Source organism: Oryzias latipes, chromosome 8 (assembly GCF_002234675.1).
Source record: "Oryzias latipes chromosome 8, ASM223467v1".
In the NCBI taxonomy this organism is placed as follows: Eukaryota; Metazoa; Chordata; class Actinopteri; order Beloniformes; family Adrianichthyidae; genus Oryzias; species Oryzias latipes.
In genome coordinates, this window is record NC_019866.2 from 22,886,332 (window position 1) to 22,914,154 (window position 27,823).

The 27,823-nt window shown below is 44.1% G+C and overlaps 1 protein-coding gene across 19 annotated transcripts in view; it reads left to right on the top strand.

Moving 5' to 3' along the window:
• Positions 1 to 27,823, top strand: part of LOC101164563 (nuclear factor 1 X-type) — a 175,237-nt gene that overhangs the window by 137,295 nt on the left and 10,119 nt on the right. For 10 of the 19 annotated variants that reach the window (XR_002873716.1, XR_002873717.1, XR_002873715.1 and 7 more), the window contains 9 exons: positions 1,532 to 1,597; positions 4,028 to 4,102; positions 6,189 to 6,309; positions 6,546 to 6,581; positions 6,938 to 7,068; positions 8,217 to 8,291; positions 17,673 to 17,801; positions 23,990 to 24,156; positions 26,372 to 26,519. Coding sequence is in view for 15 of the 19 variants with exons in the window: in XM_020705512.2 (XP_020561171.1) it covers positions 1,532 to 1,597; positions 4,028 to 4,102; positions 6,189 to 6,309; positions 6,546 to 6,581; positions 6,938 to 7,068; positions 8,217 to 8,291; positions 17,673 to 17,801; positions 23,990 to 24,156; positions 26,372 to 26,519 (948 nt within the window). In the remaining 4 variants the exon portion in view is untranslated. The remainder of the gene's footprint in view (positions 1 to 1,531; positions 1,598 to 4,027; positions 4,103 to 6,188; positions 6,310 to 6,545; positions 6,582 to 6,937; positions 7,069 to 8,216; positions 8,292 to 17,672; positions 17,802 to 23,989; positions 24,157 to 26,371; positions 26,520 to 27,823) is intronic. The other 9 variants (XM_020705518.2, XM_020705513.2, XM_020705516.2 and 6 more) reach the window with 8 other exon arrangements.

Here is a 27,823-nt window from a genome sequence, read left to right on the forward strand (position 1 = left end):
AGTTGACTGGGGGGAGCGGGGATCGAACCGCCGACCTGCTACACCACCTGAGCCACTGCCGCCAGTTTTGGCTTGTTCGGGCCCATAGAGAGAAGTGCTCACATCTTGAGGGGAGCGCAGGTGCTGTTTTCCAGTTCTCTTAATGCCCTCGCGGCTACTTCATGAAAATGGAACGTACCATTGTTGTGGGGGGGGTAAGTGTATCATGAGGTATACAAGGGTAATTAAAGTAACTTACAACATAAGGGCGATGCTGTTGCATGGTGTCCTCACATTTTGGGGGAGTGGGAGTTGAAAAATTCATACGGCACACCTTCATCTCACGTGCTTTGCCTTTAGTTACACTTGCGTGTTGTAGACGTGTTCGCCACGACCTGTCGCCTGCAGCATGCCCGCGTGCATTACCGGTAGTTGTGACTAATACATAAACGAAACCCTGTAAAGCTATGAGTGTTCAGGAAACAACTCCTTTATTTACCCTCTGCCTCAAATCTGATCCACACATTTGTGACATTTGTGTGTATTATGAAGCATTCATTATCAACAACTCTTTCAATACATCAATTAGTCAAAAAAAGGTTATTCTCATCATAATAAATGTTTGAAAATAAGCTCAACTTTTGCCGCCAAAAGTCTTTTTTGAGATTTCATGGAAGCAGCTGTTCTGAAATGTGCAGGAAAAGTCCTTCTACTGCCCCCAGTGGGATAATGATGAACTGCAGGACAGAAAACATGGACCAGGTTCTTTCCAATGAGTTTTTAAGGGTAGTTTGAATCATGCTGATGAGATTGAGGGCCTCAGACAAGTGTGTATCAAATATGATACAAATGGTTATGTTAGAAAAAACATGATCAAAGCAACTAGACTTAAAATCGGATCAAACTAAAGGGCAAAATCTGTAATTTATTCATTTCTTATTGCTTGTAGTAAAAATGTTTCAGCCTCCATCTTTGAAAGCTGTTCTACCGCCTTAACCACAGTCACACCTCAAAGACAAAGAAGCCTTTAAAGACAGAAAAACCCCGGAACAGGTTGAGGTAAAACGTTCCGTTCACAGTTTTCACCATCGAGTTGAAAATCCAACAAAAAAATAGGTCGAAGAACGAAAGAAAAACGGCTTGTTGAGGCGGTTCCACGCCCTGCTGGGAATCCCAAATGTCCAAACTGTCAGTTACGCCTCAACGGTGGAAAACCAGGAGGTTTTGATGGGAGTTTTGGATGTCAGTGCATTCCAAAGTTTCAGCTTGAAGCGTTCACAGAACCTCCCCATGTATATTTGTACAAGTACCCTTCAGTGTCCATGAGAGCATTGAAAATATTAGGCTTCTGGCTCCTTCTTCAAGCTGCACAGTGATTGGTGTAAAGAAAAAGCCTTCAGAGAGATGACGGGAATGACTGTTGACTCGGATTCACACCTGTTTGCATCAGCAGTCAAAGAACTTTGTGGAGTTCTTCCAACTTCTTTCTGACCATGATGCATCTCCAGTTCGTCTCATCCTTTTTTCCTCTGTTTTTTTATCCTGTTTCCAGAACAATCAGGACAATCAGACAACTCAAACCAGCAAGGAGACACAGATGTCAAACCCCCGGCAAATGGTGAGTGTCTCACTGCTCCAACGCGTGCATGCCTGACCTGAGAAGCTCGGTTAACGCCGCTCACGTTCACGCACGCCTCCAAAAACACACCGGCCTCTCTGTTTGTTGCTGCAGTCGGCCCGATTGTTATGGTAAGGAGAGCCCGTGGGGGCTGTGCTTGGTTTCGGCGGGCCGCTCATAAATCACGCTGACGTTATTGGAAGATGGGAAACACATGGCCGTTGCCGAGCCGACTGCTGACCTCATGCGGCGTCCCCGCTGCGGTTAACCCTGGGCAGGGATGGAGAGGCGGAGGAGAAGATGGAGAAATGGAGGGAAAGGAGGGAAGGGGGGGGGTGAAAGAAGAAAATTAAACAGTGAGGACAGGGTGATGGATGAGTCTTCATAGACAACTAAAGCTCTATTCTGTTTCACCTTTAGCGAAGCCGGAAACACAGGTTCATCCGGCCAAGTCAGCAGCCAAACCAGGACTCAAAGAAGATATTCTATGGATTAAAAGATGGATTATAAACGGCGCTGGAGAGCTTTAATGTAGCCCAGCCATGATCTGCAAATGTCTTGCAGGCCTGATTCACGTCACGGCGGTTCAATATCAGGTTCCTGCAGAGACGATGAGCTGCGTGAGGCGCAGTAGACAGAGACCGACGGGAAGACCTGACGGTCAAAGGAGGTCAAACAGCCCTCAGCAGGTTTAGAAGACTGTTCAGGTCATCCGAGGGGAGAGTTTGGAGTCAAAGAGAAGAAATCCTGAATTGATTTTCAAAAAGAAAAACATTCTGAGTTGGCCTGCACTAGGAATCGCAAGTTTATCGTGATCGCGATCTCAAGCTATGCAAGACGCATATCGCAAAAGTGGTTGAAAATTGTGATTAATGGTCACTTTAAATGTGTAAAACAATCTTATGGCAGCTAGAAGTATTCAACGAGTCAAATGAATCCATTTATGCATTTGACCAATCGGATGGACCCTTTTGATGTCAGTTTCCCACCTGCTGCTATGAAATGGAAATAATGTTTTGCTATTTATTAATGTATCGCAAGTTATATCGTTATTTTGATCACTATATCAAAAAAAAAACATTATATCAGGCAGCCCTAATTCTGATGTTAGAATGCATAAAAAGTGTTGAGGATGGTGTAGTGGTCGACCCAAATCCAGGACTTTGGAGTTTTCCCCGACGTGCCACTCTGATCATCTTTGGATCTATTTTCAAATCCCTCCCAGTCGTCTTTTAATTATGATGATGACACTTTTAGCCAAAATCCCCAAAAACTGTGTCGTTTTCTAGGACATAGTTTCTGCAGAGCGGCAGGACTTCATTAGGAGTTCACATGTGAGTTGGTAGTGGCACTGATGGCGCACAGAGCACTAACCACCCCCACTTTCCCTCACCGTTGCTGAGAGCTCTCTGTTTACACTCTGGCTAGCTTATCAGATCTAACCATCCGTACAGTTTTGATCCAGATTCCAACTCAGACGAGGAAAACAAGGACGTCCATTTATCTATTCGTCTGGAAGTGGATGCATCAGAATGGAGCGGAGCAGGAAGCTCGCGGCCCCGCCCAGCGTTTTTTCTACGTCACAAATACGATCTTTTTCACCTGCTCCTTCCTCACAATGAGTAAGGAAATACTCAGAATTGCCATTTTCTGAGTAAGATCATCAGGAAAATGCTACGAGAACTCCTTAAAAACACCAAAAACATGAACAGGAACTTTATTTAAAAAATAATTCACAAATGATAAATTAAAGACATTTCACTTCTAATCCAAGACACTTTCTCAACGACTTAAAAAAATAATTCCAGAAGACTGAATGAGAGTCTTTACCAACATTTCATTTATTCAAAATTGTAAGTAATCTGTTAATAAACACAAAATGATTCTTCAATTTAGAACATCAGGAGGTGCTGATGAACCAAGACTCTGCAGACGGGCAAAGACAAACAAAGGCTACGAGGAGGAGAACGTTGGAGAACCAAAGCCAGGCGTGAACATTGAGCATACAATGGACATTTCTGCCACACACAGAAAATGCAATAAAGGTTTGGGAATTGTGGGAAGATGGGTGTCAAGAATCCAGTGAAATACCAAAGCAGGTTTAAAACTGAAAGAGATGGCCATGAAGGTTAAGAGGCAGAAATGAAAGTCACCATCAAATTTCATGAAAACGATTCCAAATTCGTGACGTTATCTTTATTATTCTGTGGAGATTCCTGCTCCTGTTCCATAACAGTATGTCAGTGGAAAAAAGGACATTTTCTTCCGGAACCAAACATCTATAGCATGTTATAGAAAACAGGTGAATGTCAAGCTTGTCCGAACATCTGGTTTTCAGCTCCGGTTCCAGCGTTCATGCCCGTCTGAACATGCATGTTCCGTGTCGTGATCGCCCTCACACTCTCCCTTCTGTGTGTTTCTTTCTCCCAGGCCACTTGAGTTTCCAGGACTGCTTTGTGACTTCAGGGGTGTGGAACGTGGCCGAGCTGGTGCGAGTGTCGCAGAGTGAGTCTTTCTCCGCTGGAACCCTCGCCGTCAATCAAGCGGTTGGCCGTCCCGAGCACATGTTGGGCGGCTCCTCCGCTTTAGCACCTAAGATGATTAATGAGCCACATTTGGAGGAGCATCAAAGCTCCAAAAACATACCCACAATGCATTAGCTCATCTAATGGTTTGAAAGTCAGCGCCAGCATGGAGATCTCTGGACTTTATCAGGACGTTTTGGTCCGACTAAAACTGATTCCTTTCATATATAGAAGATTTCCACTGAACAGAGAAGCCCATTAGTGCTGTTCATGTGTGTTGTCCTTGTGTGCAGCCCGACTGTTAGAAATTAGACAATCAGTATAGTTTGATTGGACATCTTTTGGGCGTCCTATGGGATTTTAAGTATCACCTGCACACCTGTACCACCATGCAACACCACACATCACCCATACGTCATAATTAACTTACAGTATCCCTTACAGATACTTCCCGACCCCGTATGAGGTCAACCCCCCATACGATGTGACTTTATCAGTTCAATTTCTCCAAGAAAGCCTCTTTATGCATTGGTTTGGAAGAATGCGATGGGTTTTCTTTCCTTAGAAGATTTGGGGGAAACAAATGTTAAGTTCGTTTAACGTGTGTTGAGTTCCTGATCAAGCAGGTCTTCATCAAGAGGAAGCTCAAGAAACGGTATAACTTTAAAATCAGTTCAATCTGACCCATGTGGGGGCACATTTACAAAATGTTTTGCCCTTTTTGAACATCTGAAAACTCTCAAGCCATGCATCAGCCATCCATTTATCAAATATTCTGCACCGGACTAGCCGCGTTAGACACACCGTCAACGAATGGGCTATTTTTGAATGTGTGTCTTAAATAAAACACATTGAGGGGACAATGAGACAAAAGAGTTACTTTATTACTTTATTACCTTCACAGTAACTCTAGAACATGTTTGTAACACGCTACAGATTAGAAGTGTCAGCCATGCAAGAAGTGTCCGAATTCCCACCCCAACCCTTAGCTTCCATAAAACTATATAGTGCCATGAATTTTAAAAGCAATTCGGACACTAACTAACGTGCTAACTACTTTTTTTTTAAAGGCGGATATGACGTTGTCGATTTAATTAAATAATATATAATTAAAGTTAAAATCTAATTAAAAGCGTTGAGCGATTATTTATGAGTCCACAGTCTTCTAAAGATAAAAACGTTGAAGGTTTATCAAAAACATACATTTAAATACATTTTCTTGGTAAAAAATGTTCTGATGCAATGCATTGTGGTCTACACTCTCCAATCTACTGAGCATTGATTCACGCTGGATTTTTGCAGACACTTCTGGGACGTTTCCAGGGCACTTGATTTTGGAATTGTAGATTCGGACAGCACTACAGAATGGTGCACTATATAGGGGTTAGGGTGGGAGTTCAGACATACCCTAGAAATAATAGACACGTTTCATCATTTCTGTAATGAGTTCGAAACATTTTTTGTGAAATTTTTATTGTATTGACTACAGTGTTTGAAATAAATCAAACAATCGTGTAGAAAACACGTCTACACGTTGGCCACGTTAGCATGATTACAGAATATTCCACCTTGTTTGTAACTCGATTGACATGTTGACCGATCACCGCGTTCCTCTCTAAATCGCTTTAACTTCTTGAACTGGTTTAACCCTTGTGTTATCTTAGATGACCCCACCCTTACTTTGACGTGTTCTCCCTACCATGACAAATGTGGATAAAGGTGGAAAGATTTCATGTAATCCATGGACACCAGTGAGGATCACATATCAGTGTCTTGTGGGGTCCAGAAGACCCTACTCCCAACGTTAAAGTACCTAGGATAGCACAAGGGTTACCATCAGTAAACTCAAGCAGATTGAATCCATATTTCAGGGGCTCTAGGTTTTTAAGGTGGACTGACTTCTTTAAAACAATAAAGGCTTTTTAGGTGCGTCTTATGGTGTGTGTGTGGGGGGGGGGGGGGGCATGTCAGGTGACACCTTTACCTGGATTGCACTTGCTCTGGGAAAAAAAGAAACAGAATGTTAAATTCGGAAATGTATTTTTCTTTCTGCTCCCGTTTCCCAGCTCCAGTTGCCACGGCAACCGGTCCCAATTTCTCCCTGGCAGACCTGGACAGCCCCGGCTACTACAACATCAACCAGGTGGCTCTGGGACGGCGCTCCATCACCTCCACCCCTTCTACCAGGTACAAACTCCATCAGTGGGGACAAAAACTCCAGTACTAATGCTAATACTTCTCATTTGCTAACAGTCTTACTGTTTTCCTAACACTTGGCCTGCTCTTCTTTCTGATTGTGCTTTCTGGTTTTTCTCTCCTTGTTTTTCTGTTTCCCCACTAATTCTTCTAATTCCTCCTCATCCTCGATCTGTGTCGGGATCTCTCTCTTTCTGTCCCCGACTGCTGCTCACCTGATGCTGCAGGACTGAAATGGAGCTTTATGCAAGTCTCCCACGGAGGTAGTTACACTCATGGCAGGATATTTGGCTTGATGCTAATGCAACACAGACGGCACTCCAACAAAAGCCACACACGCATGCTGTACATTCACTGCCCCGTTTTACTCGATTGGACCCAGATGTGTGAATTCAGCAGGACCTGCATGTTTTACCAACGATGTGTTCGATGACGAGGCTGCATCAGGCCGCTGTCTGTTAGCGTCCTGGCTGCTCTCGCCGGGACGCTTTGTTCCCTCGGGCTGCAATCGAAAACAGAAAGGAGAAACCTCAAGACTCCGCCCTCCTTTTGGTCGGGATTTCTGCTAAAATTCAGACTCAAGTGGGGAAAAAAATGTTGTCTGTTTTCCGTCTTTCAGCTCCACCAAGCGCAAGTCCATTGATGACAGTGAGATGGAGAGCCCCGTGGATGATGTCTTTTACTCGGGCCGTTCCCCAGCGGCGGGCAGCAGCTCCCAGTCCAGTGGTTGGCCCAATGATGTGGATGCAGGTAACGCCCCCGCTCGCCGCTCTCCTTCAGAATCAGAATCTGTCTCCACGTGTTGCTCTGGGAGCTGGAGTCGGGTCTCCAGCTTTAACCAGAGGGTGTAGGGGGTGAAGGGGGAATTCTGGGCCTAGTGAACGATGACATCAGAGCAGGCAAATAATTTTTGGCTCCAAAATCGCTTATGGGCCTCAAAAATATACTTTAAAATCAAACTAAAACATGGCAGGGATATCCAAAGGAATTAACCAGAAACGTCAAACACACCTTCATCATCCTCCTTCATAGCATCCATGGAGAAAAAAAGCTTTCAGTTCACCACAGATGAAAATACTTTTTTCCATTTAAAGCAGATTTTAGTGTGGATTCGTGCTCATTGTAATGAAACAAACTGATCAACAGTAAATATTTACTTCACAGCAGTGGATGAACTCCATTTATCTGCTCCAAAAACCCTTTTGGCCTTTTTTAGCCAAAATCCTAAAAACCTGCGTCGTTTTCCAGGACATAGTTTCTGCAGAGCGGCAGGAGTTCGTCAGAAATTCACCCCTGAGTTGTGGGCGGGGCCTCTGCTTTGCTGAGAGCTTGGAGATCGAGGCGTGGGGCAGTGGATTTTTTTACATGACAGATCGAGTGGGACTTTAATCCAAAAGTTTAGAAGAATCTGACTCAAAACAATATTTATAGCTGCATTAGAAAAATCAGTAATGTTCATTCATGCAGGAGAGAATTACATTAAATAGATCAAATATTAAAATGACATAGACGAATGTTAGTTAAAGTGCAAAAACTGACTTTTTCAATGCTAAGTATGTGTTAAAATAATAATTTAGCAGACACGATCAGCTGATAGGGTGGGAGGGGCTTCCTGGTGCCTGCCGCACCTTTTTTTACTAAGTTTCAGGAAAGTGGAGGCTTAGTTAAGCTCACACTCCCCTTCAGGGGTCACAGCAGTCTGAACAAAAGCGTGCTGCAGGGTCATTTCAGAGAGGGGGCCCATTAACATTTTCTGCCTGTGTGAACCCGGACCCCCCACCACCAAGGACCAGTTTTTTAAATGACGTCCATCACGTTAACCTGCCGTCTCTCTGTCTTTCCTCCTCTTCCTGTGTCTCTCCTTAACTTCTCCCTTCTCTCCTTGTTTGGCCTTTCAGTGCAGCACCATTTGGCCAGTGTGCAGGAGAGGAAGATTAAGCATGAGAGCGATGGAGTGCAGTTTCCTTACCATGGTTAGAACATTAAACCTTCTATTGTGTGTTCTACATCCTCTTCCTCTGCTTCCAACCTCCTCCGTCTGTTTGCGCCTCCTCTGAGCTCTGGGAGCTCCTCTGCATCCTCCATCCGTGCCGTATCTTCTCTGCGCCCTCTTCCCTCTCTCCTGTCTTGTTTTTTGGCTGCTGCTGGCTGGAGTTGTGTCTCTGCCAGATGTCTGGTTTTGTCCGTTGTGGGTTTACCGAAGCCGTTCGGTAGCCCGAGCAATGCCATGATATCCAGCGCCTGTCTGTCTGTCTGTCTGTCTGTCTGCCCCGGCGACGCTGCTGAAGGTCTGTGAGGGTCTCTGATGGGGAGGAACAGCATCAGAACCATGGATGAAAAATGCCCCTTTGATTTAGATGATGATTTTCTGTTTGAAGTTATTAGTATTGGACATTTGCAGCTCAGTCTCGTGGATTTCTCCTCTCCAAGGTCCCACCACAGCATTTCAGTGGAGATGCAAGCCAAACTTTGACTGGATCTCTGCGTCTGTAGATCCACTGCTGGGTTTCAGGTCACCCTGATGGTTCACCTGTCCAACCTGAGGCTCCGGCTCCTTTATCCCTCCATCATGGCTCTTTGGTGTGAAAGAAAATGCTAAGGATTAGAAAAAAATGTTTCATTTAGTTTATATGGTTGAGTTTGGTCATATTGGATTTTAAGATAAATGATGGTCAAAGGTTTATCTTCTGTCAGAGGGCTTTAGTACTATTACAGAAGGTTTAAAGCATCATCGGATCTTCTGGTGCAAAACCGTGTCCTGTTGCCGTCCAGAGGCAAAGTTCCTAAAGCAAAATGACCGTTTCATGCAAAGATTTTTGTTTATAGCTTAGATTCTAAACCAGTGCTGTTATGTTTATGTTCAATAGTAAAAGATGAAAAGGATGACAAAAGACGTAACGATAGGATGGATGGATGGATGGATGGATGGATGGATGGATGGATGGATGGATGGATGGATGGATGGGTAGGTAGGTAGGTAGGTAGGTAGATCAATCGATCATGTTTGACTCGAGTTTCTTGAAGTTTTTATTCAAATAAATCTGCAGCAAAAAATATAAAGCTGGGTTGCCTTGTCCTGCCACGTTTTTTTGATTTCAGGTAAAAACGGCTTCCTCATAATGAGAAGAGCGCTGGGAACGCTCTGAAAACAGATCAGAAGACGATCGGGGTGGGACTTTAAAACTGGTTTGATGTTGTGAAGAGCAGTAGTCCACTATGGTGAGGTTTTTGTTCACACCAAACAGAGTTTGATGGGACTGAAATGCGTTCCTGACCAAGAAACGAGAACTTTTATCTTTAGGTTTTGGTTCAAATCTTCCCTTGAATCAGAAAAACTTTCAGCTTTAATGGGTTTAAGGTCTGAAATGTTGCCAGTGGTTTGGATCACGGCATACCTTTAGTATCTGATCCCAGCAGTTGCTGGTTCTAATCCCTCATGTTGCAGATCTCTCACAACAGTCTAGGAAGCCCCCAAGACTCAAACAGACACAGCTGAGGGCATCCTGGCGTACAAAGCTGCCTCTGCGTGTCTCATTTGCACAAACGCCGTTTGCTTGCATCCGCGGCCCCGTAAACGCTGCCTGTCTGGAGGGGAGCGGCGTTCGGCTCCAGATGGCGCCTCCATGTGTCTACAGTGAAGGGAGCTGCCGGGTTACAGCAGACATCTGCTCTGGTGATGGTAGCCGAGGTGTGCAGAGAGTGAAGATGATGGGACGGGGGCGGGGCCTCTGCCGGCCGCGCAGGTGAATCCCGGTCTAAACGAGGGGCTCCCAGGCGCTGCAGGTGATCATGTACTCCATCATTTTGGTGGTGGTGAGGGGGGGGGGCTCTTCAGCAGCAGAGAAAAGGCGCACATCCTGTGCAGAACAATCCCCAAAACCGATGTGTGCTTTAAGCGCTAACGATGCTCCGTGAGGGATGCGGCAGCACAGATATGTGTGGCCGCCAGCTTGTTAGCGTGGTAAGACTGCGGGGTCACGGGAGCAATTGGCTAGCAGGCTGCCGGTGCGGCGTGCCAGGAACAGGACGCAGAACGCGGGAAGCGCTGGAGTGCAGACGCACACACCCACTCCCACACAGCAGCAGCTAGCAGCAGACAGATCACAGCCACTTCTGTTAGCTTCAGGAGACAAAGCTCTCCCTGGACATCTGGGTCTCATTTGCTGCTCCTCGCTGAGAAACCAGGGAAGATTCAGACTAATTAGGGAATATCACAGGGACTCCAAACAATATGTATAATTTAAGGCTCTTCATGCAAAATGAGTCGTTGTAATTGACGCCAGGATGTGCCGCCTTTCCAGCGTGGGCCACAAAGGAGCTGCAACCCGCTGGAGTGGAGTCATCTTGTCCTCCGATTCATGAGCTGATTTTAGGAGCCAATGTGGATTTGAGTCAGTGCGAGGAAGGTTCAGACAGATCTGACGACTTCAGCGTTTTTACGTCTCAGTCGAAACACCAAAGGTTGTGGATAAACAGCTCCGGATCACCTCAGCAACCCCAAAGGTCCCATCACCTTTAATCCGTTCTCAAATGTTCCCTGTGGGCTTTTAGCCAAAATCCAAAAACCTGTGTCGTTTTCCAGGACATAGTTTCTGCAGAGCGGCAGGAGGAAATACCCCTCTGAGTCCTGAACGGGAGTGTTGTTGCAGAGCAACCCCGCCCCCACTTCCCCTTACCGTCGAAAGCGTGTTTTCTATGTCCCAAATACAATCCTTTACAAACTGCATTATGAAGAAAGAAATTCTCAGAGCTTAATTTTTTCTACATGTGTCCGCCGTCATAAGAAAACAAGGAAAAGCTCCGTTTTCATTTGTGTGGATCTTTAATCAGCCTCACAATGTTCCTATTTTTTGGTTGTTTTTCAGCAAAAGCCTGAAGTAATCAGGATTTAATGAAAAAACTGTTTTTGACCCCAGCATGTATTCTAATAACACTTCAGCGGGGTTTAAAGGAAAACTGGATCAAGCAAGAAACAGAAAATGTGATTTTTGTTATTGTTAATTTTTAATCTTATTTTTCTACTTTTCGTACCCTTGTCAAAAAAAAAAAAAAAAAAAAACAACTCAACCACAAAAAAGCTCATATGATTGAATCATTGCTGCTTTTTTTTGAGGAATCCTAAGACGTCATCATGTCGGGTAAATGAAAGCATCCTGCAGCTTGTAACTAACAAACAGATTCATGAGGAAAACATCTGCAGAATACTGACTCCAGGTTATGTTGGTGGGCAGTTTGTGCTTGCAGGGGGGGGGGGGGGTGTTATTCCTCTGGCGGCACGGGAACATCCAGTTTATGGGTCCCAATTTTTTCTAAATCTTTTTTTTTTCCTGAATTAATTCCATTATTTTATTATTTTCACAAAGTGATAAAGTCCAACCTTAAACTAATAAAAAAAATCTGAATTGTTTGTTTGTTGGTTTGTTTTACTTTTTCATGCTAAGAATAAACAAAGTAACATAAAAGAAAGTAAACATGACGGTCAACAATAAAAGCAGACGAACTATAGATTATTTTAATGAGATGTAAATAAAGGGGGACTTCTGTGACTCCTGGCTGGAGTTAAACTCCACGTTGGTGTTAATTTTCCTGCTGGGAATAACTCTGTCTCCTCTGTTGCTCTGCTAATTAACCTGTTAAATCTCTTTACCGTCATAAACAAACAGATGACATAAACAGGTTTATTTGCCCACACAACTCCAAAAGAGAACTGATTATGATGCCAGACGGAGGAGAAATATTATTTATTTCTTTTGTTATTTTGTTTATTGTAAACTTCTATTTAAAAAATGATATTTTGTATTTTTAAAGTCCCACTCCGATCATCTTTTGATCTTTTTTCAAAGCGTTCCCAGTGGTCTACATTTAGCCGATCTTATTGCCAGAACATAGTTTCTGCAGAGCGGCAGGAGTTGGTTAGAAAGTTACCTCTGAGATGTGGCGAGGAGCAACCCCGCCCCCATTCCTGTTGCTGAAAGCTCTGTGTTTACATGCTTTATCGCTAGTCTACACACCTCCAAGCTAACGTCAGCGATGCAACAAAAATGGCGAGCAGCTTCCCGGTTCTGATCCAGATTCCAGCTCCGACGAGGAAAACAAAGACGTTCACGGATCTTTTTGTCTGCAGGCGGATGCATCAGAATGGAGCTGAGCAGGGAGCTTGCGGCCCTCCAACAGTTTTTACATACCGAATACGATCTTTTCCAAACTGCAAACTCCTAAATCACAATATGGATAAAAAATACTAAATAATTTTCCTAAAAAAAATGCTTCCCCGTGAAAAAAATGCCACAAGAACATGTTAAAAACAGCAAAAGCGCCATTTTCATTGGAGTGGGTCTGTAAGTCTTTGGATAGATCAGTGTTTTCCAACCTTTTTTGAGCCAAGGCACACTTTATCCTTGACAAAAATCCCGCGGCACACCAAACTTAAAAAAGGAGAAACTCTATAGTCTGTATCCATGTACGTCCTTCTGAAATATCACGTGCATTTTTGTGATAAAAAGCTGGAAGTTGCAGCTGTTTTTTCTAAAAGATGTAATAAAAGTTAAGTTAGTTTTCTGTAATAATTTTCAGCTAAATTATGTGTAATTTTACCCTGATAGTTGTTTTTTTCTTCCAGTTTATCAACATGCAATTTTATGTAACCTCACTAAAAACCAAATATAATCTTTCTAGTGATTTAGCTTTTAATTTTTTTTTCAATGTTGGTGCAAAGGCAATTGTAATTTTGTGAAAACTTACATGATCAACATATGTTTGATACATTTTACACAAAAAGACTAACATTATGTTAATGTTTTCTGTAGCTACACAAAAAGTGAACATGTTGAAGCTTTATTAGTTTTTCTTTTGTCTTAATCAAAGATGAAGTCTTTGAAAACTTCAACAAAAATGTTTTATTTCTTTTTAGATTATTAAATTGATTCAGTTTAGTTTAATGGTGTCTGTTGGCCACTTCACCTTATCCTGTTTTCTTAAATGTAGTTACTACTTCTACTTAAGCTTAACTTTTAATTTTTCAAAAGTGACATAAGTTGTGGTTTCAAGATGTTTAACAAGGAAAACCCATTGTACGCTGAGATGCTGACACTTTAACCCAATGCATCATGGGAGATGTAGTGCAAAAAAGTGCAGCAGATGGCAAACAGACTCGCTTCTCTGAGCTTCATTGTTTTGTTCACTTGTTCCACGGTCTGACACCGGATTCTGTGGAAAGCTTCACCCCTAAAGACGAACTTTAGCTGGTATTTTTGTTAGAACTGAGAGACTTTACGAGCTAAATCAGAACAAGAAAGTGAATACTTTAACCACTTCTGATTGGTCAGACTGATGACATGTGATTAAGCCTTCAAGAATGATTGGTGGAGACAGTTGAAGGGGCGGGACTTTTCCGAAAACGGAGCTGAAGCTGTGGCTAAATGGCAGTAATGTCTTTAATTTAATCCAATAAACACAAAGAAAATTGTATTTTATGATCTTTTATATTCCTAACTACTCAGTGTTTTATCAGGGGCTGTTTGGATGAACACAGAGCTGATATCCTGGAGATGCTGAATGTTTTTAAATCACAGAATGGGTCATTTCCCACCAGCACACTGGTGTAAGAAGTATATTATCTGAATACTTTAGACTAAATTGGAACATTTTAAGTTTGCCACATATAAAAAGCAAATGTTTAAAGCAGACTAAGTATATCTACATTTAAATAGACTATTTTGTGCGAAGGAAAATTCTTCTTGGGAGTGTGTTGAGGCCTTTAACGTTTGTTTAAAGGCAAACCCCACCGTGGTTTGGAAAAAAGTCTTCACAAAATAGTTTTTTGATGTCCCATATTTTTAAATTTATTAACTTAAACTATTTTTTTTAGCAAAAAATACTGTTTTCTGCTTCTTTAGAGGTCCTTTTAGTTCTGAATATGATGGTTATTTTCTTTTTCTTGGACTTGGAAATGCCGCACTTATGAGCTGAGGCGGTTTAGTCGTCATGATCGCTCCACTCAGTCAAATAAATGCTGCTGTCTTCCTCCCCCCTCCCTACTGCATGTGCAGTGACAGTGAATAGAAATGCTGGCGCCCACCTTTTTCTATACTGGTCGGCGCCCACACAAGCACAGCTGCACCCACAGCGCCTGAGAGCGCCGAGGCGAACAGCGGTAAAATACTTCCCAGTGCTGCATTTAAAAGCGAGCTCCTCACAAATCTGCTGTTAGACTTGAAAAGCGTCGCTCATAAAATCTATTTCCACGTCTCTCAGGGCCACGCTGAAATTACCCCCACTTTTATTTGCCTGTGTTTGTTTTTATATGTGTGAATATTGTGCCGTTTACTTTTTTATGGTCCTTTTTCGCTCGCCAAGGTTGTTTATCACCCCTTCGACCCAATCTGAGGCAAACAAAACGTGGGCTGGGTAGGTTTGTGAGAAACGAACGGCGATGCTCCTCGCTGGGCTTCACGTCCGTCCTCGTTATTTAGTTTTATGGATTCTCCTTCCTGGAGTTTCACTTCAGCGCAGGCTCTGCACTGCGGTTCCTAGCTGAGGTCAGATGCACCGTTTGGCGCTGGTCCTCAAACCCGGGGAGTCTAAATTGCTCCGTTGGATTACCATACATCAAAATAAATTCCCGCAGCCGTCACCACACACAGCCTTGATCACAGAATGGAGCCTCTTTTATCGGTGGCTCTCACACGTTTGGCCATGTTTCTGGTCCGCTGGTGAGCCAGGCCTGTACTTACTCTGTCCTCCTTTTTTCTCCTTTTTTACCAAGCTGAGGCTTGTTTTCCTGCCACTCTTCCTCCAGAGGTGAAGCACTGAAACTGAGGACACTCAAGTCCCTGAGCAGTCTTCTCCTGCTTGACTTTATCTTTCCACGTCACCCGAGTGGGCGACGTGTTGGTGTCACCCGAGTGGGCGACGTGTTGGTGTCACCCATCAATGTTTGTGTCTAAGCGCAATTGTGAGACGCAACCACAAGACCCTGTAGATGACACACCAATGACTCAGACTGTGTGTTTAAAGCACAAAACCATCTGTTCGTACCGTTGACAGTATATCAGAACTGGACTGAGTGGCCCCTCCCCCCCTGGCTTTCTAAACAGGAAGTACCTGCTGGTCCTAAGAAGCCAAAAGCCCATAGACTTCTATAGAGAAATAAACAGCTGTTACTCAGTCAATTTGATGTCAGAAGAACCCTTCTTGATTTTTTTTTTACTTTTTCTTTCTTATTATAATTTTATTTTCATGTTATAAAGTAACCAATCAGAGGCCTCAGTAAACGGTCTCACATCCGATGTTTGAAATGTTTGATTGACAGATTTCATGCTCTGTCAAGTGGTAGGGGTGTGGCCTTCCAACAAGCTCAGTCCTGATTGGCCAGAGAGGTTGCCATAGAAACGTTGACGTAGACAGACTCGGACCTATTACTACTTACTGACGACATCTACCTCCAGCATGGCGGCGTCCAATTCGTGCAAAATAATGTCAACTGAATTGATTTCCTTTGGTTGGAGCTGGAAGTGAACCCTTTTCTGTGGGTGACATCACACTTAGTCCAGTTCTCATACAGGCTATGGTTCAGCCAGAGGATCCTTTTTCGGTGTCTTCTTATGTCACAGCTGAGAGATCTGGTTCTACACCAATTCTTCTTGTTGTTTTTGATTGTATTACACCTGAAATAGGAGCATAAAAGGGGCTTTTTTTGTGGTCTTGTTAATTGGCAGGAGGGTAGTTTTAACAAAAGTTTGATTTCTCAATCATCTAGTGTTGGCCGAGCCACTTAAGGTTTCACAGTCCCTGTTTTAGCGCATGTTTACCTAAAGGGTTGAATATAAAACGTCCACATTTTCCCTCCAAGCATCACATTTAAGCACTGAGTCAGTCTGACAGCCAAGACTTGCAGACTATGTTCGCTCCTTTATTGAAGTTGTGACATTTCTGTATAAATTCTACAAAACGAATGTGGACTTTGGAATTCTGGGATCTTTTTTAAAATGAAGCAACATTAAAACTCAATAGCTTCTGTTCTTGTTTTTACAAACAACGGGTGTGTGTTTTACCTCTCAGGTACAGTTTTCCGATGCCGCTGTTTGTTAACAGAAGGTTCCGTACCTGGGAAGCGTCAGCTATTTAACATTCTAGAGTGTTTTCTATGTCCTACCTGCAGTCCAGAGTATCACAGGGATTCTACCAGACTGGAAGTTTTGAATCTGACGGCAAACAGGCTTCTGTCAAAGCCCTCAGTCACAACTGCCCTTACGGGTGGGTTCGGGTTAGAAAATGGGTAACCCTATATGGGGCACAAAGGTGGTCCACACTAAATACTAAAGCCGTAGGCGGCTCGATGAACCCGTAGAGTGAAGACGTTCATGCACTTCTTTGACCCCACAAGATGACTGAACCTCTTTTCTTCAATGATTTTTGATCTTCACTGGTGTCCATGAAATCCTCTCCACCTTTATCCACCTTTGTCATGGTAGGGAAAACCCATCAATGTAAGGGTGGGGTCATCTGGACCCCACAAGATAGGACAACGGTTAAGATGCAGTCGCTCTTCTTTCAGACCCGGACAACCCAAAAACCAGCAGCACCCGAACGGGTCGACCCCCATGTGACTTGGGCTGGGTGGGCTGAGGGTCAACAGACACACCAACACACTAGCCACATGAGCTAGTGTCTTCATACATACAGTTGGCTTTGATTTGGTTGGGGAAGACCAAACATCTACTAAGTTGTCCTTGGTCTCCATCGTCTCTATGGAGATAAATTTAGGACCATCCCACATTTGCTGCTGTAGCATCAACCTGAGCTGTCCCATCTGGTGGGAGTCCAGCCTGGAAGCTAGTTCTCCAGTTCTGCTAGCGTTGACGGATGTTAGTTGCAGACTGGTTGGTTGTCGGTTGGAGTGCAGTCAACTCTTAACTAGTTTGGACTCTAGATATACCGGTAGTGTAGTGCCCCCCCCCCCCCTTCAATGGCATCTTCCAGCTCCACTCTGTCCTGCCTCTGTGACCCCCCCTCACCCCTCCTCCTGTCCTCTTAACCCCGCCACCTTAAACCCCGCCCCCGATCAGACAAACGTGGTACAGCCCGCTGACTCTACCCCCACTCCAAATTTCTGAGAACCATCTATATGTTCCAGCCAATCAATCAAATCAATGAATGACTCGATCGATCAATCCATTGATTTCAGTCATGACCATTTGATTCCTGTAATCAAACTACAGACGTCTTGATTTTTTTTTTCTATTTTGATTTATATTTTTCTTCTTTTTTTGAGTAGAGTCAAAGTAAGCAAAGAAGCCATGTTTGATTAAAACCTCGTCTCTGTTCTGCCATTCTGTTGATCCCCTTTTTGCCAGGACTCTCGTCGCCTGGTTCTCATAAGAAGCCGGGGAAATTCGATTTCAGCGCCCTGTCCTCCCAGACGAGGCCCCCCCGCATGGCGTTCACCCACCACCCACTGCCAATGCTGGCGGGAGTTAGACCAGGTGAGACCAACCCAGCTCCCGATCCCGCTAATTCCCAACCCCCTCCCTCCTCAACTCTTCACCACTTCCCCCTCCCCACCCACCCACCCCTCAGAGCCCCGCCCCTCTCCATTTAGCTTAGAGGCGGGAGCTTTGGGGCAGGAGAGCAGCTGGGAGTTTGACCGGCAGGTTGTTCTTCCTCCTCTGACCCTGCAGGGGGCAATTATCTTGCTGGGGATGGAGCTTTGGCTGTCTGTGGGTTTCCTGGTGGTGTAGCGGTTGGTGCTGTTCTATCCCGTCGTTTCTGTCCTCAATCAAGTTTCATTTTCTCTGAATAGCAGAGAGTTGAAGGAAAGCTTGCTTTTTTTTAGCTTCAGCTTTGACATTTGATGGGATTCTTTGGAATGGTCTCTCCAGCCGGCAGCAGTCAGTGTTGGCCTCAGGCCTACAGGAGCCTCAGCTGTTTTCTTGTTGTGTAATGCAGAGGTGGGGTCTGACCTCAAACAAGGCGGACCTGCAGCTAAAGGGACTTTAAACCATTGACTGTAAATGAGAACTGGACGGAGTGAGCAGGACGCCTATAAAAATCGCTGAACTTCCGGCACCAGCCAGATGAAGTCACTTCAGTCGCCATTTTGTCACGATGCAAATGCCGCCATATTGGAACCAGATGACATTAGTAAGCAGTGATTGGTCCAAAATCGGTATGAGTCATCGTTTCTATGGCAACCACTCTCACCAGTCAGGAGTTAGTTTGTTGGAAGGCCACACCCCCTACCACTTGAACGCATGAATCAAATGTTCAACATGTGGCCACCTACTTTTTCTTTGTATTGAGGCCGGTACTGAGATTGGTCAGTTTATAACTTAGATAACTTAAAATATAGAAATCGTGAAAAAATAAGTAGTTATCAAGAAGATGTTAAAAGAAAGATCAGATCAAGAATGGTTCTTCTGACTGAGTAACAGCTGTTTATTTCTCTAGGATTTTGGTGGGTACTTCCTGTTTGGAACGCCAGGTGGGAGGGGTCACTCAGTCCAGCTCTCAGATAAACTTAGTGGTTGAAACCCGACCACAGGTGGATCTGCAGCTGAATCGGGCGGCTCCTAAACATGAATGTAGAACTGTGGGAGAGCAAACGGGGTGTTCTCGTAAAACTCATTCCTCCACAGAGCCGTAAAACCAATGCCAAGATGTTGACGTCCATTCTGTAAAAGCTTATACCCGCTAATAACCTACCGGTTCTCCATGAGCACATATGGAGCCATATTTAATTCAGGAAGGTGATACATTTAAACTGTTAGTGCAAAATATATTGTGACTTCTTTCACAGTACATTTTGGTAACTCAGATTGAACTTTTTTTAAAAATAACCTTTTCAATGTCAATCCACGTTCCGTGTCTGTAGTTTGTAGCTTGAATCTTCTTGATCCCTATTTAAGCCTTTTTTTCCTCGGAGTCCCCATGTTGCTCCCGTAGACTGTATGTGAATGACCCCTCCCACTTTGGCGTTCCAAACAGGAAGTTGCTCCAAGAAGCCAAAATCCCACAGACGTCTACAGAGAAATAAACAGCTGTTAGTCAATCATTCTATTGGTCAGAAGAACCGCTCTGGATAATCCTCTTTTTCCCCCCACATTTTTTTCCATACATCAAATTATTTAAGTGACCAATCAGATGCCTCGATAAACGTAGGTGGTCTTACGTTGACCGTTCAAAACATCTGACCGATGCTTCTGACGGTCTGACAGATTTCGTGTAGCTGACTTTCAATTGGTAGTCCGTATCACAGAAAAAATGGCAGCTGCATTGGCTTCTTTTGGTTGGAGCTGGAATTAAACCATTTTCTATGAATGACATCACATTCACTCAGTCCAGTTCTCTATACAGTCAATGGTTGCTCCCAAAGAAGTGAAATGTTGACTTTGTCGGTTCTCGAAGTCACAAGGTGCTTCACAGGTTACACAATCATCCCAAGCCCAAAATAAAAACAGTTTTAGTTTAAATTCTTTGCAAAAATAAGTTTTTATTTGACTTTTAAAACAATATATAGAGTTCAGGGTACGCAGATTTTATATTGAAAGCGGTAAGCAACCGGGAGCCAATGAAGAGCTTCAAGCATTGGGGAGATCTGGATCAACTGCAGAGCAGACAGCTCCTTCTTATTCGGACAGGAAAACAGACGGTCACAGTAGTCTAGCCGTGTAGACACAAATGTATGAATAAGAAGTTCAAGATCTTCATATGACGCCATTTTCCTAAGCTTGAAATGTTCCTCAACTGGAAGAAACAGTTCCTGATCAGCTGTTTGGAGCGCTGCTCCAGCGACATATCTTTGACAAAAATGACACCCAAGTTTCTAAGGCTAGGTTTGACAGCCTGGCCAAGAGAACTGCTTAATCCCTGGAAGAGCATCATCAGGGGCAATAACTAGTGTTTCTGTCTTCTCTGAGTTTAGCCACAGAGAGTTCTAACAGGCCCGACCATTGTTTTATCTGCATCAGGTAGTTCATCAGAGAGTCCAGAGCAATATAGCTGGATATCATCAGCAAAGAAGTGGTGGGAGACATCGCCGAACTCCGGAATGATCTTTCCAAGGACGTTTGCTAAACAATAAAATGATCAGACGATGCTCCTTAAACATGTTGGAAGTCCAAAACTGTGAATTCAAAGAACCAAAGAGGCGTCATGTAGAAATTCTCTGATCTGCAGCAGCTTTTTTCTCATGACGCCACAGAAACAGGCTCTCTGAGTTCCTCGCGCTTTAAGTGGCAGCGTTTCATCGAAGTATTTAAAGCCACCGAGCAGATGTGGGGTAAAAAAGTCAGGCAGCATGTCGTTACCCTCCCCTCTGCGGCCGCGGCAGACCCCACGCCTCCGGAGCTCAAGCTGCGGCGAGCATTTGAGCGTGTCAGCGCTCGCACACGTCCTGCCCTCGCCGTGGTCGGGTGTGTTTGGAGGCCGGCGTGTTTGTAAGCAGTCGCGGCGTTGCCGGGCCAGAGCGGTCAGGGGTTTGGTGGAACTGGAGTCACATCTGTCGTTTTGGGAAACTACTGAAAATCTTGAACGGTTTCTTGTCATCAGCAATAAAGAATAAAAGACTGGATCGTCTGTCGTGGTTGAATTACAGCAATTTCCTACACAATTAAAGACTTTTCAGTATCCGTTTTATTAATGTTTGATTCAGAGCACTGAAATCCACTTCTAGAGAAAACCTTCAAACTATGACAGCTCAACAGTTAGCAGTTAGCCTTAAAGCCGATAAAAAAGGAGAAATTGAATTCCAAATTCTTGTAAATAATGGTTCCAGGAAACTCTAGCAGGATTCATGTTTGAGAAAGAAGATGATAGTTTGAGGAAAAATTCTACCTAGATGTTTTAGTTAAAAGCTATGGATAAAACCAACCATAATCATTGCAAAATAAACACAATCCAGAGTATTATAGTTGATTTAACCATTAGAACCTTTTCATGATGTCAGATTTGAACTGCCTCAAATGTAAGGAAAGGTTACGACGATCCGCTAAAATGCAAGTCTTAAGTCTTAAGTTAAAGGATGACTGGTTTAACTAAATGTTGATCAATCTAAAGGTTTTTGATAAAAGCTAAAGATCATTTTGATGAACAAATGATGAATTATTTGACCAAATGGGACCAAAGTGATGAACGGCGTCTAGTTTCTGCTCATTCCAATATTGTTGGGGTTTTTTTTGTTCAAATGTGTTTAAAAATAGTAAATGAACTAAGAAATGAACAGGCTAAAGCAGGCATGTCCAAAGTCCGGCCAGATTTCTACTGGCTTGTAGGCTTGGATCATAAAATTCATAATAAATGGCCCCCAGCACTTTCTAAGAACTATGATTTCAGGATTTTGATTGGCCAAACGACACTGTAAGCCATGGTAAACATGAGGCAACAACCCGTGGTTACTGGACCTTAAAGCGGCGTTCACAACAAACATGGCGGAAGCGGCCAGGGTTAACGTTAAGTCAACGGTACAGATGTGATCTGAGGTCCTGCGGTGCGAATTGGGCGGAGGCCGCGGCGTGCTAGAGTTTGAAGATAATCGGACCTCTTGGGAGGTCGCCAGGTTTCAGGAACCCGTCCCGACTACTGGACTGACAGCCCACTCGGGCCTCCTGAACGTTCTGATATTTTTCTTATTTTCATGGTAATAATAAAAAAAAGGTCTGCTGGTGTTGCTAAACACCCAGATTTTCATTTCTGCTATCTGAACTCATCCAAAAGGCAGATGCTGAAGGAGTCCAGAGAGTACAAAGACGATGCTTCATTTCTGAGATGAATTAATTCTGCTGCCCTTTCATCAGAAAACTCCAAAAAAGAGATCATAGGGTCGAATAAATACCATACATAGAAACCATAGATTATATAGTACACAAAGTTTGGGAGTAGACAGCTGTAGAAATGGGAGTTGGGAGGAAATGCAGGGATTCCCTCCTCTACATCGCATCCACCTTTCCCCCCTCTAACACCGCCCCCATACCTCCTGCATTTGGCCTCCACCCAGCGTCTAATGGGATTACTATGGGGCTATAGAGGAGGGTGACAGATTCGCTCGGGAGCAGGCAGCCTGGCACAGGCGGCGAGGCGCTGCAGTGCTCAGAGGCATCGCCTCTCTCTCTCTCTCTCGCCTGCATTCAGCAGAGCCGGCTCCCTAATGAAGTACACTTACACAAAATGTAAAGGATGGAGGGGCGTTGGCAGAGCAGCGCGGGCAGCTGGAGGTCTGGATGGATGGGCGTCGGGCTGGCACGGCTCAGCGGAGAACAGGCTCCTAATACAAATCAGGGAGATTTAGTGAAGGCTGTAGGTCTGACACACGGCTTTGTTTGTTCTACCAACTGCTCACGCACCGCCGCCGTTCATCCCTGTACAGAGCCGTTTTTTCATCTCTGCCTCTTCCACGGACACGTATATATTTAAAGATATTAAGCTGCAAACATCAGCTTTAAGTCAACCTACAGATTAGTGAGGCAAGAAGGGAAAAGAAAATAACGGATTTGCCACATGAATGCCAAAATGCATCAGCGGCGGTGACTCACCGCCACAGTGCAGCGTTAAGAGCAGCTAATTTAGGTCTCAAAGACCCCGATGTTGAAGCTTTTTGGGTCCGATTCAAAAGGTAGAGCACGTGATGTTGTGTGTCGACATGTCTGCCACTAAATGTCAGCCAGTTCATCTGTTAGCTAAAGTGTGAGCTAGCTCCACTCTTTGGACGTCAGTGTGCACATTTTTTTTGAAGTCATGTTCATTTTTTTAAACTTTTGGCGTCGGTTTTCTTCTGCCACAGGAAAAGATTTCATCAGAGCTTTTCTACAGTTCCTTAATATTAAAAAACCTGATCTGTCATTAACCCGTCCTCCATTTAGACTTTTGACGGAAGCTCCTCCCACAGCCCAACATTTCTTAAGCTACAGACCAGCTTCATGTAAAACTATTCATTTATGTCTAGTATGAAGAAAAATAAGGCTTTCGGAGGATGAGGTGCATTGTGGGAGCTCACTTTACTGGTTTGTTATGTCAGACTGACTTCTTACTGTCTGTTATCATTATTGTTGTTTGTGAACCTGTGAGCTGGATGTGTGGGAGGGGCTTCATTTCAGTTAAGTGTCTCTCACCTCAATTGTTTTCTATTTGACCTGGAAGTGACTCAGGATTGCGTACAGATTTCACTCTTTTGGACCAATCACTGCTTGCTGATGTCATCTGGTTCCAACATGGTGTTGGGATAAATCAGGGACCAGTGGCTTGCTGGCTTGACATGGGACGTCACCTTTAGCTGTGCAGTGGTCTGCCCCCCCCCCCCCCTACCCCCCACCCCCCCCACCCCCACGTATGGTGATGACAAAAAACAGGAAGCCAAGAAGTCTGCATATGACGTTGACGAAACGTCCACATTTAAACACTCGGAGGTCCTGGTCTGTAGACCGTTGTAGACGTTGGGAAGGAGTTTCACTCTGGGAGGGGGTTGACATCCAACACAACCTAGAAAACACAGCACTCGGACCCCCCCTCTCAGGGGTTTTTGTTCTCGTTTAAGGCAGTTATGACCAGTGCACACCCCTGCATTCTTGCTTTTATGTATAGATCACCTGATTCATAGACGTTACCTTGTGTTCTCACCTTTTCACTGTTTCCGTGTGTTTCTAACAAAAACTTTTGTGTTTTTTATTTTTATTTTTTTAAGGGAGTCCACGTGCTTCAGCCTCGGCCTTGCACTTCCCCTCTCCCTCCATCATCCAGCAGTCCAGCCCCTACTTCACCCACCCCACCATCCGCTACCACCACCAGGATCCCCTGAAGGAATTCGTGCAGTTCGTCTGTACTGACGGCTCGGGGCAGGCCGCCGGACAGGTAGGGCTCGAGCTCGGGGCAAAAGGGCGGATCTGAAGACCATCAGAGGGCTTTTTATAAAAAAAAAACTTTAAAATGATATCAAAACACAAAACTTCAAATCACTTAAATCACAAAAAAGTGAGCCGTCAAACTTTTTAAGGGGTTCAGAGTTACAACCAAAAACAAATGTGACATTAGAGGATGGCCACAATTTACATGAAGACTTAAAAAATCAAAAGCAGATAACCTTTGTGAAATGTAACCCTTATTTGTGCCTATAAAAAAAGTACGGGCGTCACATGACAAGCTGATCCTGTTTCATCCAAAAGTATTCATTTCGATTTGCTGCAACTGAAAGGTTTTGGATATTTTAGCAATTTGCAGATTTTAATCGAGCTCTGGTCCCACTGAAGGCGGAAGCAGAGGAAGCCTGACATCAGTAGTTTTCAAAATAAAACTACTTTGATTAGTGTTTTGTCGGAAGGCTCTGCTCCACTCCTGCTTTCATTTTTACGGAATCTAAAGGAAATATAAAGAGCTGTTGAATGATAACTCGTTCATTTTCCACAAGCATCCACACTCTGTTTCCAAATTTATCAACAACCAGGAAGTACTTAAAATTGCTTTTCCTCAAATTACCACTGGAGTCTGGTTTCAGGAAAAAGCAATTTTCTATTGACTGTGTGTCAAAAGTCTAACTTAATACCAAAGAGAGGTGTACATATAGCTGTTTTTCAAAACACTCGTTGATTAGATTAATTAGATGTTGGAGTGTTATTAGTACTCACATTTGTGCAGAGATGCTCTCAGTGGGACTTTAGAGCGCATACCCTCTACTTTTTCATAAGGTGGAACATATCTTAAAAATTCATTTCTATCATGTGGTTTGAAAAAAAATGCTTTCTGAACTTTTTAAATGTTGACCTTGGATCATTGACTGTATAAGAAACCTGGACTGAGCGAGTGTGACGTCATCCAAAGAAAATGGTTTATTTCCAGTTTCAACGAAATAAAGTCAATTAAGTCGCCCTTTTTTTGTGAAAGGGCAGACGACATCAGTGATTGGTCCAGATCAATCTGAGTTAGTGTTTCTATGGCAACCGCTTTCGCCAATCAGGCGTGAACTTTTTGGAAGTCTACATTTGAAAGCGAGCGACAATGAAATTTGTCAATCAAAGGTTTTGAACGTTGGACTGGAGACTACCTCCTTTTATTGAGGTGTCTGATTGGTCAGTTTATAATTTAAATAACTTGCAATAAAGAAAAAATATAATGAAAAAAAGAGGATGTCAAAAAAAAGTACCAGATCAAGACCAGTTATTCTGACCAATAGAACGACTGAGAAACAGCTGTTTATTTTTTCTGTAGACGTCTGTGGGATTTTGGTGGGTACTTCCTGTTTGGAACACCAGGGGGGAGGGGTCCCTCAGTCTAGTTCTCATATACAGTCTATACTTTTAATACTATCTCGTGGTGCAATGAAATTGCTCTTTAAAAAGGTGTATCGTTATTTTAAGTGGATGCTTAAAATAATGGGTGGTGTCCACTGCAGATCTCCAGTCGTGCACCCGCATCGACATGCAGCCAGGCATCGCTTTAGTCCAGAAACCTCGGCATTGTCTCTGTGTGTGTCATTTTGCCGTTTCCCGTTTCAGACCCCGATTTTCCCCGCCTCTCTTTTTTACTTTTGCTTTCGCTCCACCCAACCCCTCAGAAGTTGCTGCCATCAGTGCAAAAGTGAATAAGTCACAGCACGCCTCAACCAAGCACATCCTTCTTGTGTTGTGCCATCGTGTGCCTGCTTTCATCTCTAGCTGTTCCGATTTTAGTTGGAGTTTGGCTGTTTGGTGCTGGTACTGTTGGTGGTGTTGTGGTTGTGTAGACGAGTGTTCTCTCATGGTTTTGATTTCTCGCCATACGCTGGATGAACACAGTCCAATGATTTGCTCTTCCACACCTACTTCACCTGGAAGGAACCACCCCTAAGGAGCCTTCAGCTCTGAGTCCCACTTCCAACCAGTCCTTGATTATTTTTCACCCCTCCATGACCAACGCCGTCCACATACATCATCTCTTTAGTTGTTTGTCCCCTTCACTCCCTCCATCGCTCCCCACTCCTTCGTACCTCATGGGCATTTTTGTTGGACTGGCTTTGCGAGCCATGTCCCGTTTCCATTCCGTGTCCACGGACTGTCGCATGTCGCCCTCCTGACCCTATTTGTGTTGTCTGCAGCCAAACGGGAGCGGCCAGAGCAAAATGCCAGGCTCCTTCTTGCTGCCTCCACCTCCCCCAGTGGCCCGCCCAGTGCCCCTCCCCATGCCCGACTCTAAACCCAACAGCACGCCCCCTGACGGCGGACTCTCCTCGCCCGCATCTCCGTGTAAGTGACCCCGCAGAGACCGTCCTCTACGTAAAACCAACACACAAAAAAAAGTAAAACTCCGAACCCCCCTCGGCCCCCCCCATTGAACAGACCCGTGTCATTATTCCCTCCCCAACTTGTGCCTTCATTGTGTATCGAGCATCTCACTTCCCTTTGCCGTCAAATGGCTCCAGAGGTCAGAGCACAGAAGGAAGACAGGACGGCCCCCCACAGGTCCAAGGGTCCGAGACGATTACTTCTGTGGTGGTCAGCATGGCTCTGTGTTAGCCCCCCCTGACTTTCCATGGCTTCTGTGTTGTGCCGTGGAAACTGACTTATCTGTGGAGAAATTTTCCCTCCAAGCCTTCCTCCTTGACGTTAGTGGAGTGTTTTTTTTTTTTTCCTTGGGTTAACATTTGAGAGGAAGAACAGGGTTTTCAAGGTAAGCAAGCAACGTCCCACATGGACTCATTTGTCTGACCTGTAACCAAAGGGGCACTGGATGGAGCACTTTTTTTTGTTGGATCGTTGCTCTGTTCTAAAATTAATGTTTTCATCTTATCCCCAGTCAGCGTCTGAAAGTCTTTCATGTCTTTTGTATGTTATTCCAATTCCAAAAAGACAACATGGAACTGCACTGTATCTTCCTGCTCGTCTCTCATTCCTGTCCTCCTCCCTTTCCTGAACACAAACAGACCCACATTCGCTCACGTCTGCCTCCCCAAAGCCCGTGGGGTAACTCCAACTGCCCTAAATTTGTCAGACTTTGATGCTCGTGGGTTTTGAACGTCCCCGACTGCCGCTGCGAGTCAGGGTTCTGGTGCGCTTGATGACTTCCAGCAGGGCCGATTCCCCGCTTTGAATCACTTTGAGAGATCTAAGTTGGAATACTAGATCAGAGCAAACATTCTCAAAAGGTTTGATGACCTTAATGTTACACCTCCTATGTGGAGTTCTAGCTTTTTTTTCTAAATTAGCTCATTAGCAGTAATTTAATACTTTGATCAATGCTGTTTTATGGTAAAGCAGAAGCTGCAATAGTTTGCTGGAAACTCTGAGTTATTTTCTTAGAAAAACAAAGTTAGAGTCAACTTAATGACCATAACCTTAAATCTGTGATCTAATTTGAAAACTCAGTCGTCTTTTCAGTGGTCATTTCCGCTGTTTTTATTTAAAATTTCAGGGAATAGTCACAGGAAAAAAGTACATAACAACTGGACCGTATTTTCCACATTTTAGGTTGCACCAGATAAAAGGAGGCACCATCAATGAATGGTTTATTTTTGAACTCATGTCAGATATAAGGCGAGCTGATCTATAAT